General features: G+C 63.1%; 2 protein-coding genes across 2 annotated transcripts; both read right to left on the reverse strand.

Annotated features, from left to right (window-relative positions):
* Positions 1 to 55: 55 nt before the first annotated feature.
* On the reverse strand, positions 56 to 16,603 carry NUDCD3 (NudC domain containing 3). Its single transcript, XM_052702366.1, has 6 exons — positions 16,366 to 16,603; positions 15,493 to 15,797; positions 7,887 to 8,019; positions 4,514 to 4,657; positions 526 to 714; positions 56 to 387 (listed from the first exon to the last, which is right to left on the reverse strand). The coding sequence occupies exons 1-6, from the start codon at positions 16,552 to 16,554 to the stop codon at positions 277 to 279; spliced, it is 1,071 nt and encodes a 356-aa protein (XP_052558326.1). The 5' UTR covers positions 16,555 to 16,603; the 3' UTR covers positions 56 to 276.
* An 834-nt stretch (positions 16,604 to 17,437) lies between these two features.
* PPIA (peptidylprolyl isomerase A) lies at positions 17,438 to 19,338 on the reverse strand. The gene is made up of 5 exons (XM_052702369.1): positions 19,198 to 19,338; positions 18,332 to 18,362; positions 18,172 to 18,260; positions 17,847 to 18,019; positions 17,438 to 17,756 (listed from the first exon to the last, which is right to left on the reverse strand). The coding sequence occupies exons 1-5, from the start codon at positions 19,264 to 19,266 to the stop codon at positions 17,621 to 17,623; spliced, it is 498 nt and encodes a 165-aa protein (XP_052558329.1). The 5' UTR covers positions 19,267 to 19,338; the 3' UTR covers positions 17,438 to 17,620.
* Between the last annotated feature and the right edge of the window lie 86 nt (positions 19,339 to 19,424).

The raw sequence follows: 19,424 nt of genomic DNA on the forward strand, positions 1-19,424 counted from the left end.
GGGGACGTGCACCCGCAGAAGCGAAAACCAGAAATATCCTCAACCACCAAAAATAATAATTATGTCACCCAACGAGCTCCGTCTATTCCTGAAAAACAACGGAGCCGTCGCCAGCGCGAGGCGAGGCGAGGAGAAGGGTCCCAGCGCCGGGTTGCCGTGGTGACGGGGACGGAACGCCGCGTCCCGAGCTGCGCCGGCCGTGGATGCCGGGGGTCCCAGCGCCGGGTTCGGGATCCTCCCCTCCCCGCATCGCCGCTCGGCCGCTTTTCTCCGGGGTCAAAACTGCACGGCGCCGGGGGAGATGTTGAACATGGAAGGGTCGAACTTCTGGCCGCGGAACGGGGAGCCCTCGGTGTCCCAGCCCTTCTTCAGCATCTCGTGCACCTTCTGCAAAGCGGAGCGGGCCCGTCACCACGGAGCCGCCCCACGGCCGTCGGGACGCCGGCGCTCTGCCCTCGCGCACGGGGCACAGAGGACCCCCAGCAGAGGCAGGACGAGCCGCGCTCCCGGCCTGCTGGCACCTACCAGCTCGTGGCTCTGCGGCTTCCCCTGCAGCTTCTGGTGGTAGTCGAAGGTGAGGCGGTCGAGCACGGCGTGCTCCTCCTCGTCCACCGTGGCCATGGAGCGCTCCTTGTTGATCTTGTCGATGTCGATCTGCTCCTCGCCCTCCAGGACGGCGTTCCACCAGTACTCGTCTCCCTTGTTCAGGTTGATCTGGGGACAACAGGTGGCTCAGGGAGTCCGTGTCCCACCCTGGGGATGCGTCACCCCAATCCCATCCTGCACCCCAAACCCATGTGCTGCCACAGGGACGCGTGGCCAGGCCAGGCCAGGGGACACAGCCGTAACCACGGCCCACACAGACACTGGGACATCACTGCTGCTGCCACATCGCCTCCAGCCCTGGAGGGGCAGCCCAAGGGAGAGGGGCTGCCGTCCCCGGGCCACCAGCCCACATCCCTGCTGCCGTGGGGCTGCGCTGGGCTTCCCGTTCCGCTGTAACTGAGCAACCATGGCAGTGAGGGAGATTTATGGCATCGGCCAGCGTCTCCGCAAAGCCATCCGTAAGGCAGACAACGCCACGCGGGCGCAGCTCCCCAGAAGCTCTGGAGGGCAAAACGGGGGCGGCCATAAAGGTTCAGGAGCCGGGATTGGTGCAGGAGGGGGCGGCTGGGCTCCGTCCTCCTGGGGGAGCAGCGCTGGCACAACACCGCGCCGTGCCAAAGGCGACAGCAAAGCGCCTTCCATCGGGCCCAATCCTGGGTGCTCAGCCAGCAGTGAGCATGAGGAACGCGCGGCCATGGGGTGCGTGGCCACGGGGCCTCGCAGCTGGCGCACAGCCCCGCGCAGGGGATGCGGGGCATCAGCCCCCTCCCCATCCCAGCTCCTGTCGCAGGGCTGGCAGTGGTGGGAAGAGCCCCGCAGAGCTGCGGCCCGCGGCCCCTCTCCTCCTCCCACCCCACGCACAGCCCTCGCTTTATTTACCACGTCCTGCTCCCGCCCTGCTGGGAAGGCAGAATTATTCATTTCCTCGGCAGCTTTTCTGCGCCGTGCATCACCGCCGCGCTGAGAGCTTCGCAAACAACCACTAATTAACCTCTGCGGCCCACCTCGCACATGCGGGGGAGTTTACTGCTCCCCCAGATTCCAGGGGCAGAGAACCCAAAGTGGGGCTCTCTCCGAGGCTGCAGTTCCACTCTCTAACAGAAGCCTCCGAGCAGAGCTCCTCAGGTGTGGGTCTGGGGTCTGGGGTCTGGGGTCTGGGGCTGGCCCATGGTGTGGCTCGGTTCCTGGGACGCAGCGCTGCACCAGCTGCGCCGTGCCCTGGGAGGCGGCCATGGAAGGCGGCTGCACGCCGGGAGCCCCGAGGGCTCTGCCAAGGGAACGGGGCTTCACCACAAGGACAAATAAATCTTGACCTGATTACGCTGCTCTCCGCATAGGGAGCAGAGCTCTGCCCCAGCTCAGAGCCACACGGTGCTCAGAGCCCCGCAGGAAGGATCGCGTGCCGGATGCCTCGCGCTCGGGTTGCACAGCTCTGCTTTGGGGCCGGTGGACGCCGGAGCTGAATGAAGCCAAGGGGCCGGGGCAGGATGGGCTGCAGCAGCAGGGCTGTGGCACCGCGTCCCCTCCCGTGTCCCTGCATCCTGCGAGGAGGGGCCCAGGCCTGCGCTGCGGCTGCCGCGCTTTGCCACAGCACCGGGTTTCCTCCTGAATCCCAAATGCCGCGTCAGATCTGGAGGGACGCTGCCAAGGGATGGAAGCAGGACTTGGAAAAGCCACCTCTCACCACCTGCTTCCCTTCCGACATGGCAGCAGCATCCCCAGCAGCCAGCGGGGGACAGGAGCTGCTGAGGGGGCACCAGGGAACGCCTCCAACAGCGCAGCGAGGTCGGGGAGCACCACAGATTGCTGTTAACTCGGCCTTCCAGCTCAGGAGATGACGGGCAAAGGCTGCAAGGGCTGCTCAAGGCAGGGCTGGGCGACAAAAGCCTGAGCGTGGATAACAAACACTGGAGGGAAGGAAAGAAAGAGAGGGAACGGGGGGAAAAAATCCTCAACAACGAAAATAATCCCCAAACGTGTTGTGCACAACACCCAGCAGAGACTTCTAAAAACGGCTCCCGCGAATCTATTTTCATCTCTTTTGACAAGTGAGCAGGCATGACAGCGAGGGCAGAGCACGGCGATGGCGGCCGGGGCTGCGGCGCCGGGCAGAGCGGGCAGCTCCAAAGCCACAGCCCTCGGGCTTCTGCCTCTGGGTGCAACGAGAGCCACAGCCATACTGAGGACACAGAGAAACGTGCTGAGGGCTCGGCCGGCTCTGGGAGCGAGGGGAAGGCAGAGGCAGCACGAGCACGGCTTCGTTGTGCCCCCACCTCGCTGGATGGAGGCTGCTGCCCTGCGTCCCAGCACAGAGCTCACGCGTCCTGCAGAAGATGCAGCCTGAGCGCCCAGCACCCTGCAGCACGCCGTGCTCAGGACCATCCGGCGCTCACCCAGCGGCTGCGGCACCGAACGGCCGCGTGCCTCCTGCTGAATGAACGGGAAGGAGCCGCCCAGCGCTTTCGGCCACTCTGCGCACGGAGGAAGGAGACGCTCCGGGTTGAATTACTCACTCTGCTCCAGTTACCTTACAATTCTTCCAGCGAAACTTCATCCCACCATCAATATGCTGGCAGCCAGCTGGAGTTCCTCGCACCCCTGCGCTCGTGCTCATTTGAGGCCCTTGCCTTCAGCTCGGGTTGTTGATGGGGCGCTGCTCCCCACGGCCACGGCACAACGCCCCAAGCCTCGCTCTGCCCGCGCTGCTCCGCTCCTCCCCCAGCTGCGTAACACCGATCTCGGACGCACACAGGACTGCCAGCGCCCAGACACAGCTCTGGGGGGGCAGCTCCTCCCCAGCGGCGTTGCTCCTTCCCAGGATTGCGCACGTGCCCAAAGCGGATGGTTTTCAAAAATTCCATGTTTGAAAGATGCTGATTAATGACCCCATTGCCTTCTTCTAAACCTCCTTCAGATGGCCAAGTGAGCTGGAGGTGCTCTTCTCCCCCACAGGGCCCTTCTGGCAGCAGATCTTTGCCCCAGAACATCTTCAAGGCCAGGCTGGATGGGGCCTCTGGCAGCCTGGACTGGGACCAGATCTAGAGCTTCTTTGCCCTGCCTGCGGCAGGGGGTTGGAACTTGATGGTCCATTGGGTCCCTTCTGACCCAAGCCGTTCTATGATTCTGTGATCACAGAATCCTGCCTGATTGCCATGCATTTCCCTCGGCACTTCTGCACCCAGTGGGATTCCCACTCAAATGTCACAGCGCCTTTAGGTGCCCATCAACTGCCCTGCTTGTGACACAGGGCACAAGGTGAGCGCTCTGCCTCGAAAGGAACCACTGCAGCTGCAGCACCCCAGCCCTGAGTGCTCTCCTGGGGCAGGCAACAGCCCCGAGGAGCTTCTGAGAACATCTCTGGCTGAAAGGAGAAGGCAGAAGGGCAGGGGTAGCAGAGCCGTGCTCCAGCACAGCCCAAAGCTCACCCAGGAGTTGGGCAGCCAGAGGATGCAGAAGATGCTTGAGGAACCAGGCTGATGGGCAGCAAACGCAACGCCCAGGACAGCCTCAGTTGTGGAAACAGTCCAGCAGCATCACCCTCTGCCCCATTGCGAGAGCACATCACTGGCACCACAGCCAGCACTAATTCACTGTGGGGCAGCAGATCCAATAATGAGCTGCTGCTCCCAAATCACCTCAGTGAGGAAGACGTGCAGAAGGCAAATAGAAGCAGCTGCACTGACTGCTTCCAACAGGACAGGCAGTGTGTCAGAACCCCGGGGCAGCATAGAAACAAGCAGTGAGGTTTCCCCTTGCCTGGCACACATGAGCTGCACGTTGCACAGGGACAGCCAGGGAAAGGCAGTGTGGGACGCGGCCAGCTCTGGCTCAAGCCTCCAGCTGCTCCCATTTTCCAGGCCAAGCACTGGGGAGCTGCAAGGCAAGGCGAGGAAAGGGCAGCCCTTACCAAGACGCACTTCCCTGGCTCCAGGCTCCAGAGGGAACTCTCCGTGTTGATCTTGTGTGTCAGCTTTCCCTCCATGAGCACGCGCTGGCTGCTCCCCTCCAGCACCGCCACGCGAATTGTGCTGCTGCTGATATCCACAGACACCTGGAAAGGCAGAGAGAAAAGCATCAGCAAGGTTCCTGCTCCATTTCCTGCTGCACTGCTCGGGCTGTGGGGTCAAGAGCACTCATTGGGGATGAGAGAGAGAGAAGAACCATCAGCCTGTACAGAAGGAGGGTGGGAATCCCACTGCTGCCTCGGAGCAAACAGCTCTGAGGTGAAAGGAAACCTCTCCAGGGAGCAGCAGGCAGCACAGCCCTGCAGGGACTCACACTGTGCCTCAGTCTCTCCTTACAGAAAGCCAGCTCGGAGGTCGGGTGCCCGCTTGCTACACCCCAGCACTGAGGGGGGCTCGGCCCTGCAGCTCCCAGAGCCGAGTGCTGCCCTGCCAGGCGGCCTGGGGCTTCCAAGCCAGGAGCCTGGTGTTACTCCAGCACAGCAGCAGCCCGAAGCTCCCCAGCTTTGTACGGCCCCCACGCCAAGGCACAGCCAGCACTGGGCTGTGGCAAAGGGACAAAGCGCAGGACTGGCAGCAAAAGGATGTGTGTGTGTGTCACCACGGCTCGAGGGGACACGGCAGCTCTGTCACACCTGCAGCAGCCATACAGGGAACCCTGCTGCAACCCGCTGTGAGGTGACACGGCCCCCCTGGGACACGGCAGCAGGCTGCCCCTTGGTCGTGCTGCACAGCACATCTTCATCCCCAGAGAGCCCCTCTGGTGCTGCCCTGCATGGCCAGGATGCGAGGCGCAGGGCTGGAAGGGGGGCACAGCTCGGGGCCCCCGGTGCTGCCAGCCCTCACCCGAGAGGAGGAGACTGCGGTGAGATTTGCCTGCATTCTCTCCCAGAGTTCCCCCAGATCTTCCTCCCGCTCTGCAGAGCTCATTTGAAATGTTATTACATTATCCATTACCTAGGAGATCTCCAGTGACTCACTGGCTCCACGCAGGCAAGATGCGGGCAGAGCCGCTCCAGGCAGCGACAGCAGCACGGCTGCGGGACCGACAGCGCCGGGCTGAGCTCCGGAGCCGGGCTGGCGTCGAGCGGCCGTCACGGCACAGGCGGCCAGCAGTGCGCGGCAGGCTTTCAGCCGGGCTTCGGACGTGAGCGCCGTGCCGCAGCCCCTCCACGACGAGGAATGTCACCGCCACGCGGATGGGACGCGCGGACCGGGCTCTGCTCAGCCCAGCTCCCCATCCCCCCTCACACACGTGGGGTCCCCGGCAGCAGGCCTGCGCCGAGCTCGCCAAGGTGACCCCCGAGCGCCCTTTCCGGGGGATTTCCCTCGGAGGGCTGCGGAAAGGGCCGCGATGCCGGCAGCCCCGGGGAGCCGCCCGAGGCCCGGCTGCGGTTCCGCGTCGTGCCGCACCGCGCGGCGGCTCCCGCACGCAGAAACGGCACAGAAACCGCGCCCGCCCCCCAGCACGGCGAGCGCCGGGAGCCGGGAGCCGATCTCGCTCATCTCCTGCAAGCCGGGCAGCAGAGGCCGCCGGCCTGAGCTCTGTTTCAGGGCTGGGAAGCGCGGCTCCGCGGCCCCTGCTGCGTCTCGAAGTGGATCGGGGAGGTGGGGAGCGGAACGCGAGGTGCCCCCACCGCCCCCTTCCCCTTCCTGCTCCACGGCCGCTCCATACAAGGAAACCTCCAGCTTACCGAGTGAGGAGGTGCCATAGCAACAGCCCGAATCGGAAAGTGTCAGGAGTGCCGTTCCGAGCAGCGTTAGAGCCGGGCACGCTCAGAGCCCAGGGGCCAGACGGGAGAGTTTTAATCTCGCCTTGGCAGGCAGAAGCCAAAAACCTGATAATTGTTTTACAAGGCGAAGCTGCGTGCTGAATGCAGGGAACGCTTCTGTTTTGCAGGAGCCCATCAATAACGTGCCCCGAGCCCATCCAGCTTGGAAATCGCTTTGAACCGCCCTGCTCCGGCCTGTGACCCAGCTGCTCTGCCCGTCCCCTCCGAACGGCTCCGAAATGGAAACCCGCCTGCAGGGCGCCGAGGGGGCGCTGGGGGGAGGCAGGGCCCGAGCAGGACATGCGCTGGCAGGACGAGGAAAGGCAAAGGTTGGACGCGGTGCAGGATTAAATGTGGCACCGCGGGGCTCGGCGCACACCTGTGGGCACTTCGGGCTGCTGGCAGCAAAGGCTCCCCTCGAACAGCCTGCAGGGAGGCAGCAGAGGTCAGGAAAGCTGACCCGTCCCAGCCCCTCGCTGCACCTGCAAGGCCCCCACAGCTCTGGGTGCCAAAGGATGGGGTGTGATGCAGGGATCTTGGCATGGGCACAACTCCCCAGCGTGTCCCCAGGCGTCGTGAGTGCCATACGATAGAGAGAGGACGGAACATCCTTCTGGACACCCCCGAGCCTTTCCAACAAACAGCCTGGCTCTGCTTTAGACACCCAGTGGGAATGATGCATCTCACGGTCCCCCTGCTGTCCCCATGGCAGCCATCACCCCTCCAGCCCAGGCTGCTGCTGCCAATTACGCTCCGTTGGCACGCCAAGGAGCTGTGTAGGCTGCAGCCGCAGAGCAAACCCAAGCGTGCTCATTTCAGCTGCCCTGGAAGCAGCAGAGGAGAACGGGAGGTGGGGGAGCACCGACTTCCCAAATGGAAAAATACAGCGAGAGCTGCGGGCTGGGAGCGCTGGGGAAAGCTGGGAGAGGTCAAACTCCTGGGGCCGGCCCTCCCAGCCCTGCGTGCGCTCCTTGAGCTTCAGCTGGGGAGAAGAGGGACAGGAGAGGTGAAGGACACCCAGCGTGGCCACGTGCTGTGCAGATGGCTCTGAGATTTGCCCTCAGAAACAGGGTGTGGATTTTGGGTGGCCCTGTGCAGAGCTTGGGCTCTGTGATCCCTGCAGGTCCCTCCTGTCTCAGGATGCTCTGTGGTTCTGGGACTCAGCAAGGCGAGCGATGCTCCAAGCCAGGGGAAGCTAGCAAGGACACATCCCTAGTCCTTCCCCACAGCCTAGGAGGAAGGCCAGCCCTGTGTGAGTGCACACAGTACGCAGCCACAGTGGGACACGGAGTTCTGAGAGCTGCCTGTGAGATTGCAGCAGGTGAAAGTGGAGGAGAAAGCACAGAAAGTACAAAGCCAAGAAACCCTGCTGAGCAATGGGGCGGGAAGGTGGCCAGGCTGGGACTGGGGTCCCCACCACTGGAGAGCAAAGCACGACCACCTCCTGCACAAAGAGCCTCCCTGCTCCCAGCACAGCTTCCCAGGACAGCCTGGCACTCCCAGGGGAAGACAGACACCAGAAACCAAACTACGAGCACTGCTTTACCTGTTTGCCTTTCACAATGTGCTTGGGCACAGGCACTTTAATCTCCAGGTCGCTGTAGTCTTGGGACCAGGCGTAGTTCTCCCGCACTGCCCCGTTGTAGCTGTCAGGGTTTGTCTGGAACTGCTCCTGTCTCCTGGGGAGGGAAGAACAAATGAGGGGCTGAGCGTGGGGCAGTGCGGGATGAGCAGGGAGGGTGGGAGCAGGAAGGGAGCAGAGCCTGCGCTCCGGCCCCCTGAGGTGCTTCAGACTTTGGGGTGCACCCAGGGAAAGGAAAAGGGCCAGGCTGACACCCCAGCACCCCTCACCTCACATCCAGTGAGGATGGCAATGGGGCAGGTGGGGCCATGGAGCTCGGGCTGCCGAAAGGTGCAGGACTTTGGGGATGGATGAGGAGAGATTTGGGGGGATCAGATAAGCAATCAGCAACACACCTCCAAATCCCCAACACACCTCCAGCCAAGGCATTCCCACCAGCCCCATATTCCTTCACCCCACTGCCGGCTGTGCACTGCTGAAGCCTCCTGGAGAGGGCTTGGAAATAAAACAGAGCCACCAAAGAGCAGAGCTGCTCTCTATACACACCCAGCCCTCGGCCCGGGGCTGTGGGGCTTTACATAAGGGTGCAGGGGCTGTGCGTCCCAACACCCCCCAGCCAGGGGTGCGCGGCGGCGGCAGGCGGAGGCGGCTTCCAGCCCCGAGCATTACGTAATATCCACGGGGTTTAATTAAATTAGGCTCGGGAAGGGCCTGTGTGCACACACACACCCGCACACCTCTTTTTTTGGGTCCTTTTGGGGATGGTTTCGGGGCGAGCACTGGGATGCCGCCAGCCCTACAGGAGCCGTGCTGGGTTTGCACAGCCTGGCCGCAGCTCCTGGTGTCAGTGGCACTGGGCGAGCGACGCTGCGGTGTTGGGGAGGAGGGGGGGGGGGGGGGAACCCTGCAAGCACTTCTTTCTTTCCTTTCTTTTTTTTTTTTTTCTTGGGAATTTTGGCCTTGCTTGGCGCTCACCCATTGGGTGCCAATTGCCATGGAAACGGGGTTGGCATGGCAGCACCGAAGCGGCGCTCGCTCTGGTTGGCTCCAGATGGCAGCTTCCAAACCGCCCCCAGACTGCGGGAGCCAGAGGGGCAGCGAGAGCCGTGCTCAGGCGTGGGGTGCCCTGGCTCCTGGGCTGCCCCTTCTCACAAGGTGTCATCGGCTCACAGGGTGCCACCAGCCCCGGGGGGCCAGGGGACACAAAAGGGCTGCAGCAGCCCTTGCATGCAGAACTCTGCATGGCCTGCTCCCTGCTCCCTGCTCTCTGCTCTCTGCTCTCTCGCTGCGTGGCTGTGAGGGGATGCAGAAAGCCATCTGGGCACCAAAACCAGCTGGATGTCCTTCTAGTGGTTCCCATCCTGCTCTGGCACGATCCAGGACAAGGCGCTTCTGGATGTCCTCACCTTCCAGGCACTCTGCCAAGCACACGGCACCGTGGCACGCAGACACACAGTGCTTTCACAGCTGCCCTGGGAGGACTCAGTGCTATGGAGCTATTTCCATGGGGAGACTGAGGCAGGGCTGCTCCGCGCTGGATCCACCTCCTCGCCTTGCTCTCCCTCTGTCCCTTTGCCCACCGCTGCGGCTCTGCTCCGCGCAGAGCCCTGGCAGCACACCGCACATGGGCTGGGCAGCGGGGCTGAGGACGAGAGAGGAGGGTGAAAAAGCAGCAGCTTTAAAACCCGGGCTTTGGCACGGCGTGCACTCGGCTGCCGGGTGGCGGGGATGGTGTGGGTGGGTCTGTGTGTTCTGTCTTGTTCTATTTTTGCTCGCCATGTGTCATTTTGGGGGAGGTGAAACCTTTAACAATGCACCGTCGAGAAGCAGCCGATCTGTTTGGCGCTCCGAGGAGCCGCCCGTCCCCACGGCACGAGGCCACAGCGAGGGACGCGGCCGGTGCCCGGCTCGCAGCACAGCGGCGGCCCCCCGTTTGCTTGCACTGCTCCACGCACATTCCTGTCCCGTCCTGCGGGGCCGGCGCGGCCGCCTGCTCTCAGTCAAGGTGAATTATTCAGGCAGCTCGAAGGAAAACGTGTCAGGGCGGTCAGGCAGCGCAGTGCGGAGGGGGGAGAGAGCAGCGGTGGTTGAAAGAAGCGGGGCTGGCTGAGGGCGAGGCGGGTGACGTGGGCACGGGGCCAGGCCCAGCTGCCCCATAAGCAAAACGGAGGCTGAGCCCCTGGCTGCTGCCACCAGCTCCACAAGCACGGCCCAGCGCAAAGGCCAGCCTGTCCTGCCCTCCTCCCCGCGGGGCAAAGAAAGCAGAGGGACGCGGCGCTGCCCCAAAGCACCCTGCAGGGCACTCGCACGCCAGCTCTGTGCTACGCTGCTCAGCCCTGCGCGATGCACCGCACCTCCCTCAAGCTCGAGAGGTAGCCGAGAATGGAAAGATCTCATTAAGTAATAATGAAGTTCAGAGCGAGGAGGGGAAGAGAAAATCAGGCACCAGGCGCCCGCGTGCCTAACCCACATAAGCACGATGCCTTGCAGAGAGCTGCAGCGTGCCGGCCGCCTGCCTGGCATTTATTGCAGCCATCAGCAGCCCCGCTTGAGGCAGGAGCAGTTCTGCAGTACAGACTGCCGGGGGGGCAGTGCCCGCTCTGCCCAGCAGCCAAGGGGGCAGGAAGGGCTGAGCACCGCGTGCTGTGCGTCCTGCCAGGCCGGGGCAGAAGGAACCGAGGAGCTTTCATGACGAATTTGATGGGGTTCCACCGCGCGCTCCGCTCCTGGAGCAACAGGTAGCTGGAGGTGTCAGCCTGAGACAGCCGCATCCGCAAAGCTGCAGGCATGGAAAATCCCAGGGTTGTGCTCTCTCTGCTGTTTTTGCAAGCGAGCCGAGCAGGAGCCTCCCCCCACCTCCGGATTTAACATTTCTCAGCACCAAAACATCGGTGTGTGGCGTTCGGTCTCTCTGGGTTTTGCTCCACTTAATTGGGTCTCCGGCAAAGCGCTGAGCGCTGCGGACCAGCCTTGCTTCAGCTCCATGCAGTAAACAAGCGCTGCGACGCAGCCCTGTCGGCACAGGGCTTCTGGGGGCCGTGGCCACAGGGCTGCATGTAGGGGTTGTTGGGGAGGAGCCCACATCCATGGAGGAAGGTGGGGAGAACCCCGAATGCAGGCGGGAGTGGGGGGATCCCCAAATCCAGGGGGGAGGCTGCCTTTCCTCCCCAAGATGTACAGAAGTGCTACAACCCCACAACAACACCGAGCCCTGGGGCTGCAAGGCGCTTCTCCAAATGGGGCTGGAGCCGGCAGGGCTCACGGAGCGCCCCAGAGACACCCTGTGCCACGAGGGGCGGCCAACGCCACCCCCTGCACCCCCAAATCAATGGTCCCCACAAGCCAGGATGGCTCTGAGGGCACTTTCACCCCAATTCCAGGCCGTTAGGGCGCAGAGTGCCCAGCACCTCCAGGTGATGCCTTTACAGCTAAACTCCAAACTCACAGCACCTACCGCGTGCCAAAACCCAATTCCAACGCTGGCCAAGGCTCCCCACGCACGGCAGTGGGTGCGTGGCTCTGCTCCTGGCAGCCTGCAGCGAGGGGCTCGCTCCTTTCCACGCTCCTGCTCTTCGGGGGAGCTTCCAGCCTTCACTTCTGATCTCCCAGTTATTTACAGAGCCATTCAACAGAGCCAACCTGCTGCCATTAGGGCGGTTGAAATGCCACCGCCAGCTCACAGGAGAGCTTTGGAGTCGTCACCACAGGGCTACATTTCACTACTGCTGGGAAATTTAGGTCAAGGACAGCAGGACGCGCTACTGGTAGGCAAAGTCCCCTCGGATCTCACTGCTGGCACGGAGCTCACACAGCCTTGGGTTGGACGGGTCTCCGAGGGACCGCTGCACCAACACGGCACGCCGGGTTCCATTCCAACTCCTGGGAAAGGGGACCTGGCTGAGCAGAGCCCAGCGGCCCCACAGCCGGCAGCGCCTCGCTCCGTCCCCGGAGAGCAACGCGGTGCTAAAGCAAGCAAACAGAGCTTTCTTTTTTAAATAAGAATCAGGCACACGCTGTCCCCCGGCCTCCAGCCCTGGGATTTTCTGCTTGTTAAGAGAAAAATTTATAGGTTTTAATTTAGTTATTTTTGGTGCAGGGACCTAATTTTGGAGCTCAGTACCTTGGTAGGGCAACCAAAGCCCTGAGCGATCGGGTGCGTGACAGGGGAGCTGACACGGCGCTGCTGATCTCAGCAAGCACGGGGCTCTGGTTCCCCATCACAGCATTGGGAAACTGGGCCCCAATCAGACCCTCAGCAGCTGCGAGGGGCTCGTTGTGGACGCAGGAATGGGGCTGGGGGCACCTCGCCCCAAGATCAGCCCCTCAAAATGCTGCTCTGCCAGGAGCTGAGCTCCCACTGCTGCAGGAGGGCGGGAGGATTGAAATCATGCACCCCCTCTGTGCTCTGCAGGGAGGACTCAGCTCACAGAGGAGCCAGCCCAGGACAGCCCAGAGGTGAAGAAACGGGGTAGGAAGGGCAGAAGCCCACACATGGAGCATCGACGAGCGAAGGCCAGGAGCACAGAGATACTGAAATGAGGCGGGGTGAAGCAAACAAGGGCTCCTCGTTTGAAAAGGAGCTGAAGGGGGAACAGGACGAGCAGCACGAAACTGCCAGCATCCAGGAACAGGGAGGTGGAAGCTGCAATGAGGTTTGACGGGGCCGAGTCTCAAGGAAGAAAAGAAACCCACGAGAAATGCGGCTCCGAGGGCTCAGCCTGGCAGGCAGAGCTGAGGGGATGGGAGCCAACGCAGCTCACAGCGCTCGTCTGGTTCCGCTCCCCTGGTCAGCAGCAGGGCTGCAGGCCGGGCCTGGGACCGACGGAGCTCGCAGGGATGGAGCTGCAGCCCCCACTCCAACAAAGCCGTCCTCAGTGCCAGCGCCTGCACTGCCCCTTCTCCATGGTCCCACAACCTGAAGCGACAAAATTCCCCTGCCCAGCACCCTGAGGAGAACGAAGGCACACAGGGAACGCATCTCGTGGGCACCTCGGAATGAAAAGAATCCATCTGGGCTTTGGGCAAAGCCAAGCAGTTGCTGAGCTGAATGGGATCCATGGCACCGGATGGGAATTTCCCAGGGCTGCAGCCATGAACCAGTGCTGGGGGGAGGTGAGGAAAGGCTCTGCACCAGAGGGCACGGCCCCAAGCTGCCAGAGCTCAGGGAGCACTGGGACACCCAGACTTTGGGTTTGGGTGCTCAGAGCAGAGCGAAAGGTTGGACTTGATGGCCCCTGTGGGTCCCTTCCAGCCTGAGATGCTCCGTGGTGGACACAACTGAGGACGGCAGGATCCTCAGCAGATGGGTGGATGCGTCGTGGTGCCGTTTTGCTGGCACGATGCAGGGCCCTCTCCTGCCCAGAGCACAGGAAAAAGCTCTGCAGGTCCGGCCAAAGGGACAGCGATGCAGGTCTCAAACACGTTCACCCTTTGCCTGCTTCCAGCAGCTCTGTGCTTTCTGCCTGCTCACCACCTTTCTGGGGACACTTCAGCGTCCTTCCACCCTTCTCTGTGAGAATTCCCTTCTCTGATAACAAAATCCCACCTGCTCTCTGCAGGTTTCTCTCCTGCCTCCCCAAACAGCACAGAGCTGCCAGCCTGGAGCACACGTGGCCCCAGCTCCGAGGAGGCGCAATGAGGGGACACAGAGCTGCCACAGCCTCACTCCAGGCCGCGAGCAGTGAGGACAGGAGAACACAGCCCAGCTTGGGGCTGGGAGCAGCAAGCATTGGGATGACAGGAAGCAGAGCGGCGAGGCCAGGCTGCGCAGTGCCACACGTGGGCTGCTGGGCTCTATTTTAAATGCTGCGTGGCAAATGTATGCAGGCCGGGTTCCAAGCTGGGGGAAGGGGAGGGCGCTGGGTGGGGAGGTGTGCTGAGCTCGGAGCTGAGCTCAGGCTGTGTGGGACAAGCAGGATCGAGCAGAAACGAGCCAGGGAGGGCAGGAGCACGCGTGGTCCTCAGTGGAGCCACGAGGCAGCCCCACAGCAAAGGGGAGCCACAGCGCCCCACTTACAGGTGTGGAAAGGGAGGCACCTGCCCAGGAATGAGGCAGCCACGTGCCGAGCACGACACAGGCTTGGTTTTGCTCTTCCTTTCCCCTGCAGCCCTAAGAAAGCTGCTCCCATCCCAAGGCGCCCAGGAGCGCAGCGGGCTCTGATGGGAGCTGGCAGATCTGGGCTGGTACCTGCCCTACATTTCCACAGCAGCGAGGCTGACAGAATGAGCGAGTTTTTATATAGATTTGGGTGGCGATGGTTTGCTTTACCGGTTGAGGAGGGGGGAAGGGAGAAGGAAAATATTTTTGTTTAATCTCTCCTCTGCATTCTCGCTGCTGGCGCTGCACGTTATTCATGCGCCCTTCGCATCCAAACGCGCGGCTCGGGGTTTTGCTCGGGAGGGCTGCGCAGAATTCAGCAGCTGGTTCAATTATTAACAGCCCGTCGGGGCGCCCTGGATGCCGGCTGCCTTTCGGGGGGCTCCGGCGCCCCCCAGCGGCACACGCGCCAACTGCACACAACCCGCTGCCCGCTCTGCCCTACTTGCGTCCCGCAGCCGCGCTGCCCCCTTCCCTTCCCCAACCCGGGCTGGGGACACGCAGGTCGCAGCCATGGCGAGGCAGAAGAGCTCTGTCGGCTCCAGCAGGGCTTTTTTTGGCTCGTTAATTCCGTGAGGTGTCAGACTGACGGCCCCAGGGACGATCTTTCCTTCACAGGACAACAGAACGTGGCTTTTCGGGTGATACCACTTTTGGCTTCTGGCTTATTTTTACCCTACGCAACGCAGGTCAGGCTGGTTGAGCTCAGCACAAGACCTGCTCCTCATTCCCACCTGATCAAGTTGCTGGGCACCTTCCCCTCTCACTCCGTTCTCCTCTCTGTCCATCCCATCCCATCCCAGCCCCTCTGGGACCTGGGGCTGTCACACATCAGCACAGGACCCAAGAGCTTTGTGCCACCTCACCCTGGCAGGGAAGGGAAGCTGGCTGGCAGCAGCTCTCAGACACACTGGGAGGACTTTGGAGCAAGGACATTTTTGAAGCACGAGGCTGCTTAGTCCAGCTTGAAAGCCACTGAGTCTGGTGAAAGAGTACATAAAGCTCTGTGCAGTGTCTGATGCAGCTTCAAAGCTGGCTCTGCTTTGAGCTGAAGGCTGGGCCAGAGACCTCTGCAGCTCCCAAACTGCACCCAATGCTGACGCTGGTCTTGCCACCTGCCCACAAGGATATTTAGTACAAGAGTGACCTGCAGAGCATCATCCGGCTCTGAGAGCTCCCACCACACACATGTGGGGCACAGACCCCAAGTTTCCATGAGGAAAAGGCTGTGGGACAGCATCTGGATTTCCCAGAGCCACTGCAGTCAGCCCCCAAGAACAGCGACCCCAGTGTGCACAGCTCCAGCACACAGAGACACGACGATTCCCCTGCCCTCAGCACAGCCAGGAAACCCCAAACCCCCAGCACAGAACACAGCTCTGCCTCCCACAGGGAAACAAACAAACCCTCCTCCCCCCACCCTGCCAGTCCCTGCCAGCGGGGCGAGGAAAGCAGCACAAGTGAGAGCCTTACGTGGGCAGCTCGGCAGGCGAGGGCTGCGCAGGGGCAGCCGCCCCCGGGGGCTCTGCTGGCACGGGGCTGGCGGCTGCCGGGGTCGTGGGTGAATCCTGCAGCCCCTCCGCACCCCCTGCATCCAGTGAGGGCTCGGCCTCCTCCGTTGTCTCTACTTCGACCTCATGGGCGGCCGGGGCCACTCTCACCCTCTCGGCGGAGGCAGCAGCTTCCTCCTCCTCCTCCTTCTTGCGGAGCTTTGCCTCCAGCTCCCGGCGCCGCTTCTCGTCATCCTGCCGGGCCATCCGCTCAAAGACTTTGAATGCCTGCAAGAGAACAAAGCTGGCTGTCAAGGAGAGGAGGAGCACGTGCCTGGGGCCCTTACTGCTGTCCCTCCGGCTGTGGATGTCACACAGCCCACTGCCTACACCTGCACTCTTAGGAGAGAGACGAGGCTGCAGGGCTCTGCTGTCTCTGCGAGGGGCTGCCGGCTCCTCAGCAGTGCCACCGGTTGGGACACGCTGTGGGCAGCCCCCCAGGGCGGCTGTGAGCTCCCTCAGCTGGTGCAGATGAAGGAGAGCAATGGTACGTGGGGATCACGGCGTTTTGAGCCAGAACTGCCTGCTTCGGGCAGACACAATGCACCTGGAGAGAGAACACGCAGCTCTCCCCGTCCTGCAGCATGAGGAGCTGCGTGCCCAGGCCCAGCCACCCGCAGCGGGCGGGAGGTGACGCTTCTCCGGGTGACACGCGGGAGGACGCCGGAGCAACGCTCTGCCGCCTCACCCCGGCCTGGGGCCGCGCCCAAGGGGCGCTCCGGGCCCCAACACCCACGGGAACGCGGCGACGGGCACGCGGCACCGGTACCGAGGGCGGAGACCGAGGCCCGGGTACCTGCAGGGCCATGGCCTGCGCGGCGCCGGGCGGGAAGCCCAGGCGGTCACCGGGCCGCAGGAGCAGGCGGTAGAAATCGGTTTTGCGGTAGAGGAAGCCGAAGAGGACGCGCAGGAAGTCATCCACGTTGCCGACGTGCTGCAGGATGCCGAGCAGCGCCTGGTCGTACATCTCGGTCAGCGCCTCCATGGCGGCCCCGGCCCGCTGCCACGGCAACCGCCCGCCCGCCCGCGCTTCCGGTCCGCACGTCGCGCCGTTTCCGGTCCGCCTCGCTGCTCATCTGCGCTGGGAACTGCGCCGCGCTGAGTGGTTCCGGGGAACGAGAGTTCCGGGCCGCGCCGCTGCAGCCCGCGTCCGCATCTGCGGTGTGCGGGGAGCTCCGGAGCACCGCGCCGGGATCCTGCCGGGAACGGGGAAATTCTCCAAATCTTGGGGGAGTCCCAGGCGAAGCACTGCCCAACCTGGGAGCACTGGGGCGCTGCTGCGACCCTCCACTCTGGGATTACTGGAAGCCCCTCAGGTTGCTCCCCCAGCGCAGGTTGATGCCTCTAAATCCTCCCTATGCAGACCTCCTCCTGTACTGAAGACGGAGGGGTGGACCTCCCCGCAAATGCTAAAGTGGGGGGCACGCCTTCCATGCCTAGATTTAGGGGGGATGCATGCTTCATTCTCCCCTGCCCCTGCTCAAAATAAGCCTGGGGAACCAACTCCCTCTGCCCCAACTCCCTGCATGTTTCCCCAGCGCGAGCTATCCCTGTTCACACGCCCTGTGTGGGGATCCTCCAGCCGCCCAAGGCCCCGTGCCTCAGTTTCCCCACAATAGGAAGTGGAGCGTTACTGCAGCCCTGTGACTCTGGGGGTGCTGTGCACAATAACGGCACAGGGGGGCCTCACTGAGCGCACAAGGCTCAGCAGCACAGCAGGACGCTACAGCCAGGCTGGGGGACACCCCACACCCCTGCCCCTACTGAGGTCACTGAGCCACTTCACACCAGGAAGGGGGGGGGACCCGATCCCATAGGGATTCCCACTCCCCGCCTCCCCATCCCCCCAAGAGAAGAACAGCACTGCAGTGGTTTAACTCGTTTTATTTAGATTCATAAACGTAACTCTGCAGTCCGGTCGGACTGTGCACATGCGGCGAGACCCAGTAGAAACGCAGCAGTAAGTCAGGAGCACGAAGGAGGGGAGGGAGGGGGCTGCGCCAGGCGAGCTGCCCGAGCTGCAGTGGAATGTCAGGCGTTGAGACGCAGGTTTATGAGAGCTGCCCGCAGTTGGAAATGGTGATCTGCTTGCTCGTCTTGCCATCCTTGGAGCCGCAGCGCTCCATGGCCTCCACCACGTTCATCCCCTCCTTGACGCGGCCAAAGACGACGTGCTTGCCGTCCAACCTGTAGAGAAGTGTGGGTGGCATCAGGGGGGGCACCGCCTCCTCCCCGGGGTCACTGCAGTGCGACGCCGTGCCCCCTCCCCATGCTCACCACTCGGTCTTGGCAGTGCAGATGAAGAACTGGGAGCCGTTCGTGTTGGGGCCGGCGTTGGCCATGGACAGGATGCCAGGCCCTGTGTGCTTCAGGATGAAATTCTCATCGGCAAACTTCTCCCCATAAATGGATTTGCCACCAGTGCCATTGTGGCGTGTAAAGTCACCACCCTAAGAAAATATCCGCACATATATTTCTGGTTATAGAATCACCGTAACCACGTGGATCAAGACTCTGTGTAGCAGCAGATTGAGGGGCTGTGCTGCAATGCTAAGATCCCCTCCCAAACCCCCCACTGGGAGCTCTTGGTGCTGCCACACACCTGACACATGAAGCCAGGGATGATCCGGTGGAAGCAGGAGCCCTTGTAGCCAAATCCCTTCTCACCGGTGCTCAACGCACGGAAGTTCTCTGCCGAGGAAAGCAAAAGCCATGAGCACAGCCCAGCGGCGGGGGGAGCAGCCCCAGCACCCCGTACCCACCTGCTGTTATGGGCACCTTGTCAGCGAAGAGCTGCAAAAAGAGGCGCGGTGCTCAGGGGGGGCTGCGCTGCCGCTCACCCCCCCGGCAGCTCTGCGGCATCTGGAAACTGCGCCGTCACAGGGGCGGCATCCCAAGCAGCCTGGCTATGCGGCGGGGGGGGGAACGCCGGGCTGGCACCGACCCCGAGACCCAGAGCTGACCCCACACCTGGATTCCTGACCCCAAAACCCAGATCCGAAGCCATAGCCAGCCCCGGACCCCACGGCGATGCAGCACAACCCCAGACTCCCAAACCGAAATCCCACTGTGACACCCGAACCGCGACCCCAAACCCCAGCCCGACGCCGCACCCCACCGCACCACCCCAAACCCAAACCCCTCCGCAGCACCGCCACCAAACCCAAATCGCAGCTCCCCCAAAACCCCCAACCCCACGTGACCCCCCCCAACGTTACCACGGCCCCAAATCCCAACACCGAACCCCCAAATCCCGACCTTCCCAACCGAAATCCCACCGCGCTGCCCCCACTCTAAACCCCACCCCATCCCCCCAATCCCCCCACCGTGACCCCACCCCGCGCATCCCAACCATGGATGGGTTGGGGGGGGGGGGAGGGGAGGGGGGGGGGAGGGGAGGGGGGGTGCGGCGGCCCCGCTCACAAAATGGCGGCGGCGCGGTTTGCGGCGCGGCCCCGCAGCGCTGCCCCCCCCCTCCCCCTTCCCCCCCCGCCCGCCTCCTTTGTTCCCCACGCGGCGCTCCCGCCCGGCCCCGAGGGGCGCCCCGGCCACGTGGAGCCGCCCCCGCGCCACCCATCCCCCCCCCATCCTCCTCTCCCCACCCAACCCCCGGCCCCGCGGCGCCCACCTCGAAGGTGACGCGGCCCAGAGGCTCGCCGTTGGCGCAGATGTCGAAGAACACGACGGGGTTGGCCATGGCGGCGCGGGCGGCGGACAGCGGGGATGGCGGCGGACAGCTCGGAGAGCGCGGCGCAGCGGAAAGAGAGCGCCCGCTCGACGCTCTTATAAACGGGCGCGCAGCCCGCCTCCCGCAGCGCGCCGGCCAATCGCCGCACGCCGCGTCACGGAGCGACG

Source organism: Tympanuchus pallidicinctus, unplaced genomic scaffold, assembly GCF_026119805.1.
Source record: "Tympanuchus pallidicinctus isolate F22 unplaced genomic scaffold, pur_lepc_1.0 scaffold44, whole genome shotgun sequence".
Classification (NCBI taxonomy): domain Eukaryota; kingdom Metazoa; phylum Chordata; class Aves; order Galliformes; family Phasianidae; genus Tympanuchus; species Tympanuchus pallidicinctus.

What these genes read in the sequence shown, in the direction of transcription:
- PPIA (XM_052702369.1), bottom strand. Translation starts at nt 19,266, where the DNA reads ATGGCCAACCCCGTCGTGTTCTTCGACATCTGCGCCAACGGCGAGCCT. An exon ending in TGGGCCGCGTCACCTTCGAG is followed by an intron (nt 18,363 to 19,197) that starts GTGGGCGCCGCG and finishes CTCTTTTTGCAG; the next exon opens with CTCTTCGCTGACAAGGTGCC. An exon ending in CAAGGTGCCCATAACAGCAG is followed by an intron (nt 18,261 to 18,331) that starts GTGGGTACGGGG and finishes TTTCCTCGGCAG; the next exon opens with AGAACTTCCGTGCGTTGAGC.
- NUDCD3 (XM_052702366.1), bottom strand. Translation starts at nt 16,554, where the DNA reads ATGGAGGCGCTGACCGAGATGTACGACCAGGCGCTGCTCGGCATCCTG. An exon ending in AGCCAGGGAAGTGCGTCTTG is followed by an intron (nt 715 to 4,513) that starts GTAAGGGCTGCC and finishes TGTTGTCCCCAG; the next exon opens with ATCAACCTGAACAAGGGAGA. An exon ending in AGCCGCAGAGCCACGAGCTG is followed by an intron (nt 388 to 525) that starts GTAGGTGCCAGC and finishes TCCGCTTTGCAG; the next exon opens with AAGGTGCACGAGATGCTGAA.